The 17,578-nt window shown below is 38.3% G+C and overlaps 1 protein-coding gene across 2 annotated transcripts in view; it reads right to left on the bottom strand.

Annotated features, from left to right (window-relative positions):
• Positions 1 to 17,578, bottom strand: part of Adgrg7 (adhesion G protein-coupled receptor G7) — a 54,493-nt gene that overhangs the window by 26,457 nt on the left and 10,458 nt on the right. For both annotated transcript variants that reach the window (XM_055594900.1, XM_055594907.1), the window contains exons 2-10: positions 15,632 to 15,745; positions 13,896 to 14,000; positions 12,137 to 12,249; positions 11,497 to 11,646; positions 10,121 to 10,221; positions 9,406 to 9,533; positions 9,182 to 9,289; positions 2,755 to 2,915; positions 2,123 to 2,278 (exon numbers count right to left, since the gene is read on the bottom strand). In XM_055594900.1, coding sequence (XP_055450875.1) covers positions 2,123 to 2,278; positions 2,755 to 2,915; positions 9,182 to 9,289; positions 9,406 to 9,533; positions 10,121 to 10,221; positions 11,497 to 11,646; positions 12,137 to 12,249; positions 13,896 to 14,000; positions 15,632 to 15,745 — 1,136 coding nt within the window. The remainder of the gene's footprint in view (positions 1 to 2,122; positions 2,279 to 2,754; positions 2,916 to 9,181; positions 9,290 to 9,405; positions 9,534 to 10,120; positions 10,222 to 11,496; positions 11,647 to 12,136; positions 12,250 to 13,895; positions 14,001 to 15,631; positions 15,746 to 17,578) is intronic.

Consider the following 17,578-nt stretch of genomic DNA (forward strand, 5'->3'; position numbering starts at 1 on the left):
AAAAGAAAAGAAAAGAAAAGAAAAGAAAAGAAAAGAAGTGTTCTTATCTGCTGAGTCATTTCTCCAGCTACCACTTTGATGCATTCTTTGATATGCTCTTAAGTGAGGTAAATTAATAAGAGCTTCCAAGATGTAGAGGCTTTATAGCGATTAATCTAGTTCAGTTAGAATATATATAAATACATACAGAAGGGCAGTTCAGTCAGTGTCTAAGAAGACAGGGTTGTTTATGTTAGACCTGAATTGTCTACTGTTGCTATTGATTCCATCATTTCATGTGTTGCTGAACACACCTATGGTAATTTACTTAAAATAATGTTCAGGCACGTCTTCAACATGTTCATATAATTCTGTTAAGTCCTTAAAAGGTTTATTTTTGTGTAATATATTGACATCTATACTGATCTGTTCTTAAAAATGCACATAAAAGTGTATTCTAGGCAACCAGCAAGATAGCTAGCTCAGCAGGCACGTGAGATTGCCCTCAAACCTGAGGACCTCAGTGTGATGCCTAGACTCACGTGGTAGAGAAGAGAACCAACCCCTCCCTACAAGTTGTTCTCTGGTCTCCCCAAGTAAACCCAGGCATGTGCATGCGTGCATACTCATATGCACGCATGCACAAACACATACACACGCCACATAAATCTATGTTTAAAAGTATATTTTGTGTAATTATGCGCTCATTAAAATCAGAATATAAATATACATATATGCTCCTACACTCATTTTATTACATGCATTTTCTATTTCAGATAGAATTCTAGTAATGAGGTAAACTCTTATTCCTTAATTAGCATGTATTATTTTTGTAGTAAAGATGTGAAAATAATAACATGATTTAAAGGAAAAGTGTCATGGCAGTGTGTGTATAGTAGTTTCCTGTCAGTGCACAAAGAATCACAGACACATGGATCATTGGGTCTTAGATATTAGCTCTTCTCTCAGGGTCTAACTATTCATGTCATAGACCTAACAGCTCAAAAATATTTACAGCTGTGGTTAGGCAAATATTAGTGAGAGGTAGGGGAATCCTTGGAAACAGAAGGAATATAACTGTCAGAAAGCATTCTGAATCATTTAATGTGTAGGGTAAACTAATCTTTACATAGCTAATAGTATGACTTGATGTCAAAGAAGGAAAATTCTATTGCTAATGTCATCTTATGGGGAATCTATTCTCAATGTAAATTATAAAAGAAGTAATAAAAGTCAATTAAAATAAGAGCAGATTTACAACTAAAATGAGAGAGACATATTTATCTCAAAAATGTCCAAAAATAAAGTTCTATTTTTTTGATCACCTACACTGTGTCAGTGTATTCTGTGGATCTCCATCCTAAACACGGCTACATGTCAGCTATTGCAGGATGAAAACACTATTTTCCTTCCAGGGATTCATGAATGAAGAGCCGTTTAGTAGCTTCTCCTGTTGCTATTCCATTGTAACGCCCTACACATGTCTGCATTCCAGCACATATCCAAGCCAACACTTCGCTTTATAAGAATGGTTTCCGGAGAGAGCAGGTAGAGGAGGCCTTCTGAGAATGGCCAGCCCAACAATGCTCAGAGATGCAAATGTCAGATTGGCTCCTGCCCCCGCACAGGGAAGCTTGGTGTTTAATGGGCTTAAGGAAGGGGGGGTGGACCTCTAGGAGAAAATGTAAGGAATTTAAGAGCTATTTCTTTTCCACTTATCAGCAAGAACAGAAACTTGGACAGCTGCGACGGAAACATTTTTCCAGAAATTCAAGCAGCCTACGTATGGCCAGGTATGCACTAGAGTCTCCATTCCACAAGGACCTCCGTCTTCCACAGTTCACCCAGTGCAGTGTGCCAGCTTCTCCTTCACAGGTATGCATCCTTTCCATGCCTAAAAGCACAGTGCTAAACGAAATTTGTCTATTTCTATCCTAAGAACACATCATAAACAACAACAAACCCTCTGTTACCATCTTTCTAGTGTGCTCCTTTTCAGACCTATCACTTCATTTCCCGTGCTTCCCATTTTCTCTGAACTTATAATCTACATAAATTACACCTCAAAGTTATCCTTTGTGGATCCTGGATCTGCATATAGAGAAAGCCTTGTCTGGAAAGAGATTGTTTTGTATATCCTTACCATCAGTACAGCAAAATTGGTCGTGTGGTTGCAGCGGCAACCGAGGAAGCCTTCAATGCTCACATCTTTTTGGCAGCCATGTGTGTCCCAGTCCTTTGTTAAAAAATTCCAGTAGACACAGGCATAGGAGTAAAGCTGTAATTCTCTTTTATCATACTGTGAATTGATGACAGAGTTAATGCTTAATTGGATTAAAAAATTTAATAGTATAAGATAGTCCCAAGAGAAATATTAAGAGAAAAGTATTAAGCATTAATAGTTTTCTTATAGCTTTGTGGAAGAAGAAGGGCATAAAATGTCAGGGGTGACAGCATACATCTAGAATCCCAGTACTTGTGAAGCTGAGGCAGGATGACTGCTCCAAGTTCATGGCCAGCTAGAGCTATATACTGAATTTGTTTCAAGAGCAAAATAAACAACCAGTCAACTAAAGAAAGTATGTAAGGGTATAAATCAAATTAATTAATTTTCTATTTAGGTAGTTTGTCAGAAAATTAGGTAAGGCAAAAAAATTTAATTACGTCAAAAGACTTTTCAAAGAGAGTTCCAGGAGAGTTCTTTTATCAAAATCATCTCCGGTTTTGTAATTAAGAGGAGCCAGAATTTTTATTTACATTCATGGGAAAACTCACCGTGGGATTAAATACCATTTGCACAGAAACATCCGGGACTTGGCCACTTGCCTTTATTTTTCCTGAGATAATTTTTTGACTAAAATCTGATGTAGCGGTAAAAGTTTTTGATTGAAAAAGCTTGTGGTTTTGATACACTACAAAGCCACATGCATCTTTATCTGTGGAGTAAAAGACATTAAAATCAATAGCTGTACCCTGAGTTGAGCAAAGAAAAGCTTCACATCATTGTGGAACTGCAAGGGTGCTTCATACTTGAGTAAGGTGCAGTAAAGATTCCATCTGAATATCTTACCCCATGTCCAAGAAGCAGGGATGCTTCATAGTTGAAGAGAAGTGTCAACAAACAGGCTTGTTGAATTTCCCGCTTCTATTTATCCCATTGTTCTGTTAGATCATATCCCCTGTCATATCACATTTATACATTGCTTGTCTATGCCTCAGTTATTCCTTTGCAATGAAATCTCCATGCAAAGCCCAAAGGATGGAGTTCAGAAAGCTTTGGAAGAGCAGAGAGTACGGAGGTTCCTGAGCATGCTGTGCTCCCCAAGAGGGTTTGGAAACTGTATCCCTTCACTAACTACCCCTGTGCTAACTTTCATATGTATCCTTTGTAATATCCCTTACAAGAAGCCAGTAGATGTATCTGCCTGACTTATGTGAATTGCAAAAGCAAATTAAGCCCAAGAAGATGATTTTGGAAACTTTAGTTTATGATTTTGGTCAATCATAAGTAAAGATAAAACTCTCTGTGGCTTTGTAATCGTGTGTGTGTGTGTGTGTGTGTGTGTGTGTGTGTATGTGTGTGTGTGTGTGTGTGTGCCTGTGTGTGTGTGAAAACCTTAGCAGATCAATCTATGATGTAAACCCATGGTAGGCATAATTAACAAATGTTACCCCTGGTCGGCTTATTGCTAACTTTCCTCCCATAGATTCTTCCTGGGGGTCACTTTTCTTATCTACCATGGAGACGACAAATTTCTGCCTATCTGCCTCACTTATAAACTTGTTACTTTTCATGCAATGAGAATCTATGAGTAGGTACAGCTCATGGTGCTTTCTCCTTCGGTACAACACCGAGCAAGAAATAGCAAAGAGTTACTTGTCTGTCAAGATGGCTGTGCCTAGGGAAGCTTCCATGAGGGCTGCCTGCCATTTGTGACAGCAGGAGAGATCCCTTCGGCTACAAGGCAACCCATCTGAAGCAAGCTTGGAGGTCAATCTTGGCACAGGCACTCCACACCAGCTCTGCTCTGCTCTGCCAATCATCAGTCATCTTGGGCTGCAGGGCTATTGTGAAATATTTCCTTTGGATATCAGAGAATGGAGTCAGCTGTTCATTAAAGGCCCTGGAAGGTTACAGCCATGAAAGTTTTACCTGTCTGGACATGGCCAAACAGAACTAATTGAGGAATACTTCTTAACCCTTTGCATAGCTACAAGCCACATACAACATAGTAGAAGAAATAAGTGCATACCTTTTGGCGTGTGGTGTATGTGAGTGTGTGTGGCATAGCCACACATCTGTGAGTGTGCACACCCGTGCATGATGCTGAGGCCAGAAAAGGACACCAGATGCCCTGCTCTATCACTCTCTATATTGCTTTCTTGAGACATGGTCTCCCACTGGACCTGGAGATAGTCTAGTGGCCAACAAGTCCCAGAATTCCTCTTGCCCCACATCAACTAGGGCTACAGTTACAGGCACAGGCACCGTACCTGGTGTTTCACGTGGATAGTGGGAGACCCAAACCGAGGTCCTCATGCACACATAGAAAATGCTCATATCCACTGAGCCATAGCCCCAGCTCCTAAATGTGCATTTTAACAAATAATTGCATATGCTGCGCTCTCTTTCATAAGTGATAGGACAAAAGTGGCCGCCATGAGACATGCCTATTCCTTCATGTGACCCGAGAAGGAGGCAGGCAAGGGTCTGATGGTGTCTTGGTCACTACTTTGCTAGTTATTCTGCTCTAGTCTCTGCCTGAGAGGAAATGTACGGCTTTCACAGCAAACTGCCCTTACCAAATTTTTCCCTTCTAGATGCTATATAGCCTAATTAATCCCTTTTTATTTTATTTTGTAGGAAATAAGCCATTTTAATCTACCCAAACAAGTTTATATTTATGATTTCTAGAAGTAAAATAAAAAATTTCCAATTTTTAATATTTACATTAATATCTTCTAGGCAAAAGACAGATGTGGGGACGAGAATCCGTTTTTTCAGATCTGAGCTCCCTGATACATTATCCTGTCACAAGTAGTCAGCCCTCAACAGATCTACATACAAGCGACACTAGATGTACTTTGTAGTGTGTGTGGTGTGTGTGTGTGTGTGTGTGTGTGTACATATTGTTCACATACACACATACATAAAGTCAAAATTTTGAAAGGAAGTGGGAGGGGACACAGGAGGAGTGAAAGTCAAAATATTTTCTAATGTAAAGAAAAAGGCAAAAGCAAGATGCAGATGTTAAGTCAGCCCTTCGGATTTCTATTTTAGTTTTTAAATAAAAGAATGGCACGACTGAGAGAAACCTAAAATCCATAGACGCACATAGACCCTCTTCTTAGAATTAGAGTTCTTGCTCACCACCCCCTCAGTCCTATAGTATTTTGAGCACCTATTACAAAACTGTAAGTTTTACAAATACTCACATTTACTGGAACAATTGATTTGCGTCGTGTGTATTTCCAATATCCACAGTTTTAGCTATTCCTTTTCCATGCCTCTTCCTTCTCCCTTTATCAGCTTTATTAGACACTTGTCTGTTTCATTTTCTTTCATGGAATCCCATTTTCTATTTTGTTGATGAAGCATAGCATTTTTTAATTTATAATTCTATTCCCTTATTTCCTTATACTTATTAATTCTAACTTCCAACTTTTTCTTTGATGAATACTTAGACCTCTTTTCCTAATTTGTTTCATTTTCTAATAAATTTACTGAACAGCACACACTTTTTAAAAACGCGTTGCTCTATACCCTTTATATTTTAACACGTGGTATTCTTATTACTATTAATTTTTCATTTATTTGTAATTCATACCCTTAATTTTTTCTGTAATAATTATATTTTAAATTTTCTAATTTGCCAAAGCATTTGCTGTTCTTTTGTTGTATGTGAATAATTTTGTTGCATTGAGGTCAGGAACTGTCTTATTTATTTTTTATTTTAAAAATACATAATCATTTCCTTTTTAATGAATTTTTTAAGAATTTCATACAATGTATTTTCATTATATACACCTCCTTTCTCAACTCCTCCCAGATCCAGTCTAATTTTCTGACCTGCCCAACTTGTGTCCTCAGCTGCTTTATAAATCCACCAAGTCCAGTTTGTGCTGCCCATACACTCTTGGGGGCGTGGACATCCACTGGAGAGTGGTCCAGGTACCAGAGACCACACACCCTTAAAGAAAACGGACTCTCTCACTTCTATCAGCTCTTAATTTTGTAAGCTGATGATAGTCAGTTTTCTAATAACTTCACAAACATTTTAAAAGAATTTTCAATACTTTTTATCTACAAATAAAATTATAACAGGCATAGAAATATATACTGAAGTCAAACTTATTATTTTTATCAACTCTATCTTCAATTTCTAGGATAACTGCAATAAAATTTCTCCTGGCTATTGTTAGTCAGTTCTCCTTATTATTTTTGCTTTTACATTTTACTCTCTTTTTTAAGAGAACAAAGAATTGAAATATATTTGGGAGACTGGTGTTTTTTATTACTGTGAATATATGTTTAGGGTTATTGAAGTGGTTGGGTAAAGGTTGATTGAAGGCTACAAAACTTTCGCTAGGCAGGGCAAAGATGTTTAAGAGAGCCATCTTCCAAATGGTGACTATGGTTAGTACGTTATGTTCTTGAAACAGGCTAACACAGCGGGAATTGAGTGTTTTTTCCTCATGAAAGGTAATTCTGTGAGGTAATGCAAATGTTGATTACTCAGAAAAGTTGCTCTGCAGTATATTTGTGTTTCAAAACATATATTCAGCATATATGCTGAATATAGATATACCCTTATCTGTAATTTAAAAAACTACATTCCCTCTCAATTTAACATAGACCTATCTCTTAATAATGTTTTAGACCATTTAAAAATAATGCTTATTTATGTATAAATAAGAAAATAAAAAAAAAATCAGATCCCCATCTTTCATCAAGCACAACATACATTCTAGATATTCTAGATATACTGAAACCTAAATACGAAAACAAACACTGATTAAGAGAAAACAAAGAGCCACGTGGCAATCTTAGTATAGAAACAGATTTAAGAAAGTCACCAAAGAGTGTGAGGATGCAGCTCATGCCAGAGTGCTTGCTTACTGTGTACAAGGCTCTGGATTCAACATCCAGTTCTCCAAAGAAACAAAGGGCCGATTAGAGAGCAAACACAGGCAAAGTAGATGCACTGACATGTCATGAGCACAGAGTTTGGTGTGGCTTGAGCCACACAACTTTAATAACAGCTACCATCAGAGTAAAGACAAGATATTCTTAACTTACGTAAAGAGAAAGCAGGATTCAGAATGCCTCTGCCCAGCTTGCTTTGCGTTTGTGCTACTTCTGTGTTTCTTTGGCTGGATGATTAGACATTATTTTTTCCTAAATCTAAAGTCATAAAAATCTTTTCTTATCAATAAGAATAAAGCAAACTAATACTTGAATCAGTAAGTAACAGAATAGGAAATATGAATGTTTAACAAGTACAAATAAATATCAAGGGAAAAACAGAAAAATAATAATGTATCATGAACCTTCAAGGTACAAAAGAAAAGTAAAAAAAATCTGTTTCATGCTTAACAGGTAGGCAACAGGTAATAAAACTGTCAATATTCTTGGATAAAAGTCCACAAGAGAGTGTTAAGGTAAAAATGCAAGTTCAGATAGCACAATGTCATTTTTGTACATACATAAAACATTCCCAGTTACAGGATATTTTCTTTTATGTATATAAATATGCAATAAAAGTATAGAGATGAACATTAAGTGAACACACACCAATGTCAGGAAAATGCAAGGTACAGGACCATGGCACTTGTTCACAGCGGCCAGGTCTGCGGCACACAGTAGGTACTTGTGCACGGGGTTAAGGCCTGCAGCACACACAGTAGGCCCATCATATACATGGCTTCTATACAGCAATTCCAGATTTAGAAAATTTTAGTTGCATCTATATTTGACACAGACATTTTTCTTGTTATTTCTTATATTACACAACACAGTCACTGTGGCACATGTGAATTTAATGTGATACTAAGTTATATGAAGGGTGATTTAAGGTGTAAGGGAGGATAGATGTAGGTTAAACATGTGCGTGCAGGCACACATACACACAATACACACACACACACACAAATATTGCAGCATTTTAAATAAGAGATTTGAGCTTTTCAAGACTTTGTCAATGAAGTCCTAAGGACAATCCTCTATAGATACTAAACCTTCTTTTTCTTTTTCTTTTTTTGTATCAGCTTATAGGTATATAGCTGCTAGTTATATATCCATCTATTTGTCTACATACAAAAGATTTGAAAAACCAAATAAAAATAAAAAAGAACGCAAGGACTTAAATTTAGCATCTACCAAAGCTGTGGAAAAAGCAAATAGGACCAAACTTCTACAGCATCCAATTTCATATACCAACCCCCTCCCATTTTTCTCTGTATTACAAAGAATGTATTATTTTTTTAAAATATGTATTTTTGAACACTGGATTGTTCAAAGAAAACATCAACTTCTGTGGACTTTGAGAATATAGCTTTTTTAAGATGATAGGCCACACACAAGACCGTGAGAAGATAGTTTATAGACGAGATAACAATTGGCACTACTAAATGACAACTTTCCCATTACATAAGCAGTTCCAAGCGTAGATCTGCAGGATGTCTCCGAGTGTGAGAGTGTCACGCCATTAGGATGTGCACATGCTTTGTGAATGAACCTTTCTACAACATAGAAATGTAAGGAACACTTCTGAAGGCATTTCATAGAAATATAGACCGTGTACCTGGCACTAATGTTTCAACCTGTTACTCTCCAACATGTTTTTGGAATAATGAAGAATTTTCTGTGACCTAAAATAGTAGAATTTAGATGGCTGTAATATATTAGAGCCTACAGAAAAGCAAAATTATTAGGTGTAAAACTAGGCCAGGGTTATTCCTCCTTTTGTGAGCTTAAGTTTGTATTTCCTTGAATTTGAATGTGGTTTTCTTTACTTGCTTTTTATTAATTACAATTTATTCACTTTATATCCCAGTGGTAGCCCCCTCCTTCACTCCCTCCCAATACCACCTTCCCTTCCTCTTCTCCTCCCATGCCCCTCCCCCAGCCCACTGATAGGGGCAGTCCTCCTTCCCTTCTGAATGTGTTTTAAAAACAATGCAAAAAAGGTTTGAGACATACTTGCCCCAGTTTTGAGCAAGATCTGGAGTTCAGTCTGTCCATCTGGGTTGAGTCTGTCTGCATTTTTAGTAACAGATGTCCCACCAGAAACCAAAGAATCACTTGACCCTATAAGAAAGGGAAAATAGAATTTTAGATATCTGCGGGTTGGTGAACTGTGAATTGTTTGTTATTGGCAATGGACTGTTCTTTACTGGTACAAGTTCAGGAGGCAAATGGCTTACCTTTCTGTACAGAGAAGAGAACATTTGACTCTGTGTCATCTAGAGTAACTGACTGTATTGCTATGTTGGGTTGCACCACTGTCTCATCATCCAGAGATAAGGAGTAGTTCTCCATTTGCTCAATAAGCCTGTGTAGAATGAAACATAGCAACACAACATTTTATTGCTACAGCAGCAGTAGTATTTGTTTTTACCCTAGGTCCTTGGGCTATCCTGTCTCAGGTTCTTGGTCACCCAAGCAGTGTCAGGTATGAATTCTATCATGTGGCGTGAGCCTTACATCAAAACAGATATTGGTTGGTTACTCCTACATAATAGGAAATGTCAGCAAATGAAGCTTCCAGTATTAGGAATAGGTTATATTTAGTTGAGTTGTTACCCAAAGGGGTCCCGTGGGAACCCCAAACAACCCAGTCTCTTGCCAAGACCAGAGGGACTTGGAAGAGCACCTTCTTTGTGTGGAGGCTGACCACACCAGATCCAGGTTAAGAGGATAAACTGTAATCTGAATCACCCCATTTACTTTTTCTCCTAGGCCATGACCCCTGTAACCAAGTAGCTAGCACATATCACTCCACGTAGGAACAAGACTGAGTGGGAGGTCAATGATTTTCTCTTGATTCCCAAAATCATCAGGCAATTATCTCTATTCATGCTTTAACCTAGGAAGGTAAATGGTATTTTTTTCATACTTTCTTTCCAAACTGTTGCTTACGTGGAAAAGGAGCTCTCATTGTCAGTCTCAGCAGCTTTTTGGAAAACTTCTTCACTGGCATCCAAAATCTGACTCACTGTGGTTATAGCAACTTTTTTTGCCTGAGAGGGAGAAGGCACATCAACATCATAAAAGATAGGTCTAAGTAGTGCTGCCATCATAAGGAATCATCATGGTGGCAAATAACACAACTGGCATGATAGCCAAAAGCATTTTTATTTTAGATCAACATTTCAGCTTAAGGCCTATATAAGACAAAGGAAACAACCAAGATAAGAAATAAAAACTTAAAGGAAGCTCTGCTGAAGTCACAGGGTTAGGATTTTGACTTCACAGTAAGGTTATTCACAAAGTCCCTTTCCACCCATAAAAAACAAAAGAACAAGTACTTGGCTAAAAGTAGACTCAAATATTGCTGCAGGGCTGCCTGTCCAAACATCACAGCCCACAATACTTAGCATAACTTATCAGTTGTTTATATATATATATATATATCAGTAAAATATTTAATGCCAGTAAAAATTATCTTTATGTCTGTCAGAGACAGTCTCTTGGACTTTCATTTACATGTGTCTTTATGGACTAAATTTTCTTTAAACTTTACAGTTGGGAGTACATTTGATTTGAGTTCTGTCTTCCATTACCTTGTAACTTAAAACCTCCTTTTCAAAGGAGGTTTTGTTAATTTTGTTAATTAAAACAAGTTTTGAAAGAAGATACTTAAAGAACATGATAGAAAGGAGCCATGTTGATATACTTCGTATTGATGGTTTACAACCCTGCTGACCAATACAAGGACTCCACTCTTGACAAATGTTAAGTATACTTCCTGATTTTATGTTTCGGAACTTGGCAGGCTGTGATGTTAAACATGTAAACCTGGTGTAAAGTTTTTTGTTGTTGTTTTGTTTTGTTTTTAGAAAGCCAGAGACCAACCTATGAGTATGCTTGGCACAAAGAAAGCAGAGTTTAAGGTGTATTTCAGAGCAAGTGTTTAGGAAAACTATTTATTTGGGATAGAACAGGTGTGTCACAGTCTAATACATTGTTAAGCTGTATATAATAAAGCTGAAGAGACTTGTTCATTCCATGACATGCTGGCATAATTAATGTAATAACAACCACCATGTCAATGTCAGAGGATGTTCAGGTGAGGAGACCTTTTCATTTCTTTGAGGATCTCCTAGGAAGTATACTCTGCCCAATGGGCTTAACTTAAACACCACCCAAACCATAGGATAAAGAATAGAATTTGGTGTATTCTTCCCATTCCAAAGTGTTAGGAATCAAACCTAAGGCCATACCCAAGCCAGCGAAACACCATCAACAGACTACAACCACGAACTTCCCTTGTGTTTTAAAACCTTGAGTTTTACCTCATCTTCAGCTTTCCTGGTTTCATTGAAGATCTGTCCAATCACTCTAGTAGCAGAAGTGATGTCCTCAGCAGTTAATTTACTGGCATCAGCTGTTAAAATCTGGGCTTCTGAAGAAATATTCTTAGATTCTGTTGTGATGTTGTTTATCTGTTTAAAAGTTGTTAAAAGTTTTTTAAAAGTTAAAAGTTGTTTAAAAGTTCCAAAAAAAAAAAAAGAAAAAAGAAAGAAAGAAAAGAAAAGTCTTAACTTATACAAGTATTCCTAAACATTTTGCAAATGACTGCAGTTGACTGAGCTGAAATTTATCTGAGGTTCAACCTCCTGAGCATCACAGCCTCTCAAGTCTTTCTTGTCTTACTGCTTTCTTTGTATAAACAACACAGTTCACAAAGTCCAGGGATTTTCCGCATTCTCTGCTACCTGCCTGCATTTCATTAAGAACAATCACTATAGTCATTGTCGCTGTGTAACTGAGGTCAGCATATGTGGATGGAATGAACTTAGTTTTACACTAGATGGCACCATCCCTTCAAAAATTAAACCATGTGGCTGAGACCAGGTATGTGAAGAGCAAAGACGTGGCCTAGACCCAGAATGTCCGGGAATTGCCCATCGGATGGGCCAGAACACAACATACCTGCTTTTCGAGTGTCTGCAGATTTTCACTGCAGCTTCCTATCGTAGCGTTCTCTAATCTCATCTCTCCATCCTCAGAAACATTGCACAGCCGAGTTGCTATAGGATTGCCCGCTTTAATAAAAAGGAAAAAGGTAAGTAAAAACAGACACGGCTGTCACTGCACGCATGCTCCATGCAAGTAAGACCCCGCTGCTTCCCTCAGGATGTGGCACCACTCTGGAATCTGGGCGAACCTGTGACTGAGCTTGACCAATGGAGTGTGGTAGAAATACATGCCTCCCAGCACCTGGGCCTCAAAACTCTTCCTTTCAGTCTCCGCCCCTTTAGGATGTTAGAATGCTTTCCTAAGGCACCATATGAGGAAGCGAGGAATCTAGTGACTGGGAGACAGGATACATACCGCTGAATTGAGGTGCTATAGCTAACTGACAGCGGGTATGTTCCCCAAATGAACTAGTGTCACAATCCACCCATAGAACTGAGAGTAACCTAAAACACTGATGTTTAACAATGAGAATTTGGGGTTATTTTAATATCTAGTAATAGAAAAGGAGACCAATTGCGACAGTATTCTGTACAATCGACTTGAGTTTCAGGAGTTTGAACAAAGACCAGTTGCTATTTGCTTCCTTCTTTGTCTCAAGAAAGATTTACTTTCTAACATAAAGGAATGAAGTGACTTTGAACTTGACACAGAGATATACTAGGCTGAGACCAGAACCAGTGAGAAATTCCTATTAGCTATTAAATTTTATGTTGATCTTTTATCTCTGTGCAAATCTGGGTAACTTACAAAAGACACAAAGAATCCCAGGCTATTGCAGCAACTCCTAGATGTTTTATTGGTGCTCAGTAAAGCATTTCTTTAGGTAGTTTTATTTTCTAAGATTGCCATCTGAACTTTCCACCTCACTCTCATTCAATACCTAGTGATTTCATAATATCTATAGATAAAATCATAATTAGAGGGGTGGCTTATCATAGGTGAAAATTTTCTTTGGACTCCCATAAGATCTGGTTGTACAACAAATGTCCTTGTTGTGTACTTGAGCCTCTTGGATATATGCCTAGGAGTGGTATAGCTGGATCTTGAGGAAGCACTATTCCTAATTGTCAGAGAAAGCACCAGATTGATTTCCAAAGTGGTTGTACAAGTTTGCATTCCCACCAGCAATGGAAGAGGGTTCCCCTTTCTCTACAACCACTCCAGCATGTGTTGTCACTTGAGTTTTAATTTTATTTTTCTTTATTAATTACACTTTACTCATTTTGTATACCCCCTCCCCACCTGCTGTGGTCACTTGAGTTTTTGATCTTAGCCATTCTCATGGTGTAAAGTGAAATCTCAGGGTTGTTTTGATTTGCATCTCCTTCATGGCTAAGGACGTTGAGCATTTCTTTAAGAGTTTCTCTGCCATTCTATATTCCTCCACAGAAAATTCTCTGTTTAGCTCAGTACCCCATTTTTTAATTGGATTGCTTGATTTATCGCTTTTTAACTTCTTTAGTTTTTTATATATTCTGGATATCAGCCCTCTGTCAGATATAGGGTTGGTGAAGATCCTTTCCCAGTCTGTAGGCTGTTGTTTTGTTCTGCTGACAGTGTCCTTTGCTTTAGAGAAGCTTTTCAGTTTCATGAGGTCCCATTTATTGATTATTTCCATCCTGTCCACAGATAAGCTGGCAGGAGGAATGGTAGCTATGACTCAGGCTAAGCATTCCTGTGCTTAGACAGAGATTCCAGGAGAAACACATACCATTTACCGTGGCCGCACCGCAGGTTTGCAAAGAAGGTCCATATCTACCCACTGGGATTCTGCCAAAGGTGTAGCTCATGTAGGTACTATTTTCACAGAAATTAGCTGTAAGGAAAACAATTTTATCTCATTAGAAATGATATCTTTTATTTTTGAAATTTGAAACTGGATAAAAGGTGACGTTCAGAACCTTTGCAATGTAATTGAAAGAAGACTCCAATAAGTATTATTGGAGTCAACTGGCCTGTTCAGGAGTTTCCACACTTTCTATCTGGTTAAATTTCTGCCATTAGAATAAATATGCTATATAACAGGTTTCAGCCGAAATGTACACTGTACAAACTTGGGTTAGAGGGAAGGTGTGAGTACCAACAAGAATTGTATATTGATCAGCAAAAATATAAAGAATTGAGTTTCTTTTCTTTTTAAAAAATATTTATTTATTATTTTTACAACATTCTGCCTGTACACCAAATCTTACTATAGATGGTTGTGAGCCACCATGTGGTTACTGGGAATTGAACTCAGGACCTTTGGAAGAACAGCAAGTGTACTTAACCTCTGTGCCATCACTCCAGCCAAATCTAAAGAATCGAGTGACTATAATCTATAGACTTTATGGCAGTTTGAATCAAAGCAAAAAGGTCAAAATCATGGGTGGGTAGCATGTATTACCTGGAAGGAATATAGACAACTAATGGGGGTGGACGGAGGGACTCTCCCAAGCTGGAAGCATAGGAATGAAAACGATATGAAGTACAAGTACACCTTGATCCAGAAACAGCTTGCATGGAATTCTGACACGTCATTTACTGAAGCCAAACCTTAAATTTATTAACTCGAGGGAAAGGAAATGACTTAATTAATTAAGTTTATAAGTATATGCTTATGTAGGAAGACTCATCTCAATTCAAAACATTAAATATATTAAAACTCTGACATTTGGAATACAGTCAAAAAGCATACAAAAAGTCCATTGAAAGGACTCGAGGGAACCATATTACTAGTTGCCCTGGATTAAAGGCTGGAACAAAAAAAATTATACCTCTAATATATAGGGAAAAAAATGACATTTGGAAAATGGACAAAGTGTCTCAACCATCTAGAGTCTAAAAGAAAAACATGGTTTTGATTGTTGAGAGAGAAAAAAACCTACATGTTTGACATTTACAATATTTTCATATATGTATCTGTGCTTGTGTTTTATTGTTTGATAGTTTTATACAGTTACATAATAAATTTTAGATTTTTCCCCTATTTTCCTCTTTTATCCCCTGTCCTCTAAAACTTCTTTTCCAACATGTCCTCCTCCTATTTTCATGCCTTCTTTTTGTGTTTGATCCACTGAGTTTAATTAGTTTCTTTCCCAAAAGCATGAGTGGGAGGTTTTTTACTGGCGTAAGGGCAAGTTTATCAGTGGATACATCACTGAAGAAAATCAGACCTCCTCCCCTAACAACAGTTAATTCACAATAGTTCCTCTGTGGGGAGGAGGGAGGATGGAATTTCACAAAAGCCTCTGCCATCCATAACGAAATGTGGACAGGCCAGTCTTGTGCAGAGTCTTGTGAAGTTAACCATAGCTGTGGTGAATTCATGAGTGCACATCTTAGTGCTGTCATTGTTATGCTTATTGCGTTTATAGTCTTTAAAGCTTCCAGAATTTTTGGCTGCTGTTCTTGTTATTAACAAAAGGCTCACCAATACGTCATCATAGTATCAGTCAAGTAACTTACCAATTGTACATCTCAGCCCTTTCCACTCGTCAGTACAAATGCATCTGCCATTTTGCCAGGTCCCACCATTCCGGCAGAACTGTACAGGGGTACTGGACACAGAAGTAGATACCCCTACAGAAACAGTGAACAACAGGTAGTATGGGAACTTGCCAGTTAGTTTCACTTTTCAAGTCTGTAGCCATTTAATTTCTATACGTAAAACCAGATTGTGACTGCTGGAAATGTCCATTATAATAGTCTCATAAATATGTGATATCATGGGTATCAAAAAGATATATTTATAAAAACAGACCTTCCAATGATGATCCTGTGAGAAAGAGGAAATTATAAAGATTATAGACAGGTAGATAGATAGGTAGGTAAGTATGTACATAGATAGATAGATAGATAGATAGATAGATAGATAGATAGATAGATAGATAGATAGATAGGCAGGCTGACCAAATTACCAGCCTGGAGACTTCCAAATACTATGCTGGCTAATTTTATGTCAATTTGACACAGGCTAGAGTCATCTGAGGGGAAGAAACCCCAACTGAGAAAATGCCTCCGTAAGATTGGGCTATAGGCAAGCCTGTAAAGCATTTTCTTAATTAGTGATTGGTAGGAGAAAGCCCAGCCCATTGTGAGTAGTGCCATTTCTGGGATGGTGGTCCTGGGTTCAATAAGGAAACAGGTTGAGCAAGCTGTGAGGAGCAAGCCAGTGAGCAGTACCCTCCATCCCTGCCCAGGCCTCTGCATCAGCCCCTCCTCCAGGTTCCAGTCCTGCTTGAACGTCTGCCTTCATTGCTTTTGATGACAAACTGTTATATGGAAGTATGAGTGAAACAAACCTTTTATTCCCCGAGTTGCTTTTGGTCATGGCATTTCATCACAGCAATAGAAACCACCAAGACAAATACAAGGGAGATAATGAGGACAGAGGTCAGGTCACCAAGAAAGGCTTTCCTAAAGAGTCAATATTTGAATTAGACCTTGTTAGTAAATCAAGTACACCTGGAAAAAAAAAACTAGTTACCCAAATCAGAAGCATAGAAAGAGCAGCATCAAAGGGGGTTAAGTGCTCGGTAGGTAAAGTGCTCTCTGTGCCAGCCTAACTTCAGTCCTTAGAACCTGTGTTGAAAAGTCAGGCGTGGTGGTGCCAATTCCAGTTCTGGGAAAGCAGAAACTGGTAGATGTCTGGGCCTCGCTAGCCAGACAGAGTAATTGATTCAAGGAACCTCAGGCCAATGCGAGAGCCTGTCTCAAAACACAAGGTGGGTGGCACTTAAGGGAATGATGACATTAGAGGTTGACCTCTGACCTCCACAGGCATGCACACATGTGCTATCCTACATGCATCTGCACACAGACACAGGGCCATGCAAAGCAAAGTACAGAATCACAAAGCATGCAAAGTTCTTACGTCTCCTGACAACAGAGTAGAAATTACACAGCAACGGTCCCATGTGAGATAGCAGTGGGACATAGAGTAGATTGTGAAGAGCCTTATATGCTAAGATCAGGAGATTATTATTATTTAAACAAAACCTTTATTCTTCTTTCATATGTTACATCCTGACTGTAGTTTTCCTCCCTCCATTCCTCCCAGCCCCTCCCCCACCTCCTCTTTCCCCCAGATTAACTTCTCAGTTTCCCTTTTTTTTAAATTAACTTTACATCCTGATTGTAGCCCCCTCCCTCTTCTCCTGATCCTTCTCTCCTTTCCTCTTCCCCCTATTCCCCTCCCCTACTCCTCAGATAAGGGAAGCTCCCCCATCAACTCAGACCAGCCCAGAACCAGAAAAACAGATATGGTATCTACTCACTTATAATCACATATTAGCCATATAGTACAGGATAGCCATACTACAATCCACAGACCCAAGGACCCAAAGAAGATAAGTAATAAGGAGGACCTAAGGGAGTATGCTTAAATCTCACTGGGAAGGGGAAATAGAATAG

This window comes from Psammomys obesus, unplaced genomic scaffold, assembly GCF_907164565.1.
Source record: "Psammomys obesus unplaced genomic scaffold, mPsaObe1.curated_primary_1811, whole genome shotgun sequence".
Taxonomy (NCBI): Eukaryota; Metazoa; Chordata; class Mammalia; order Rodentia; family Muridae; genus Psammomys; species Psammomys obesus.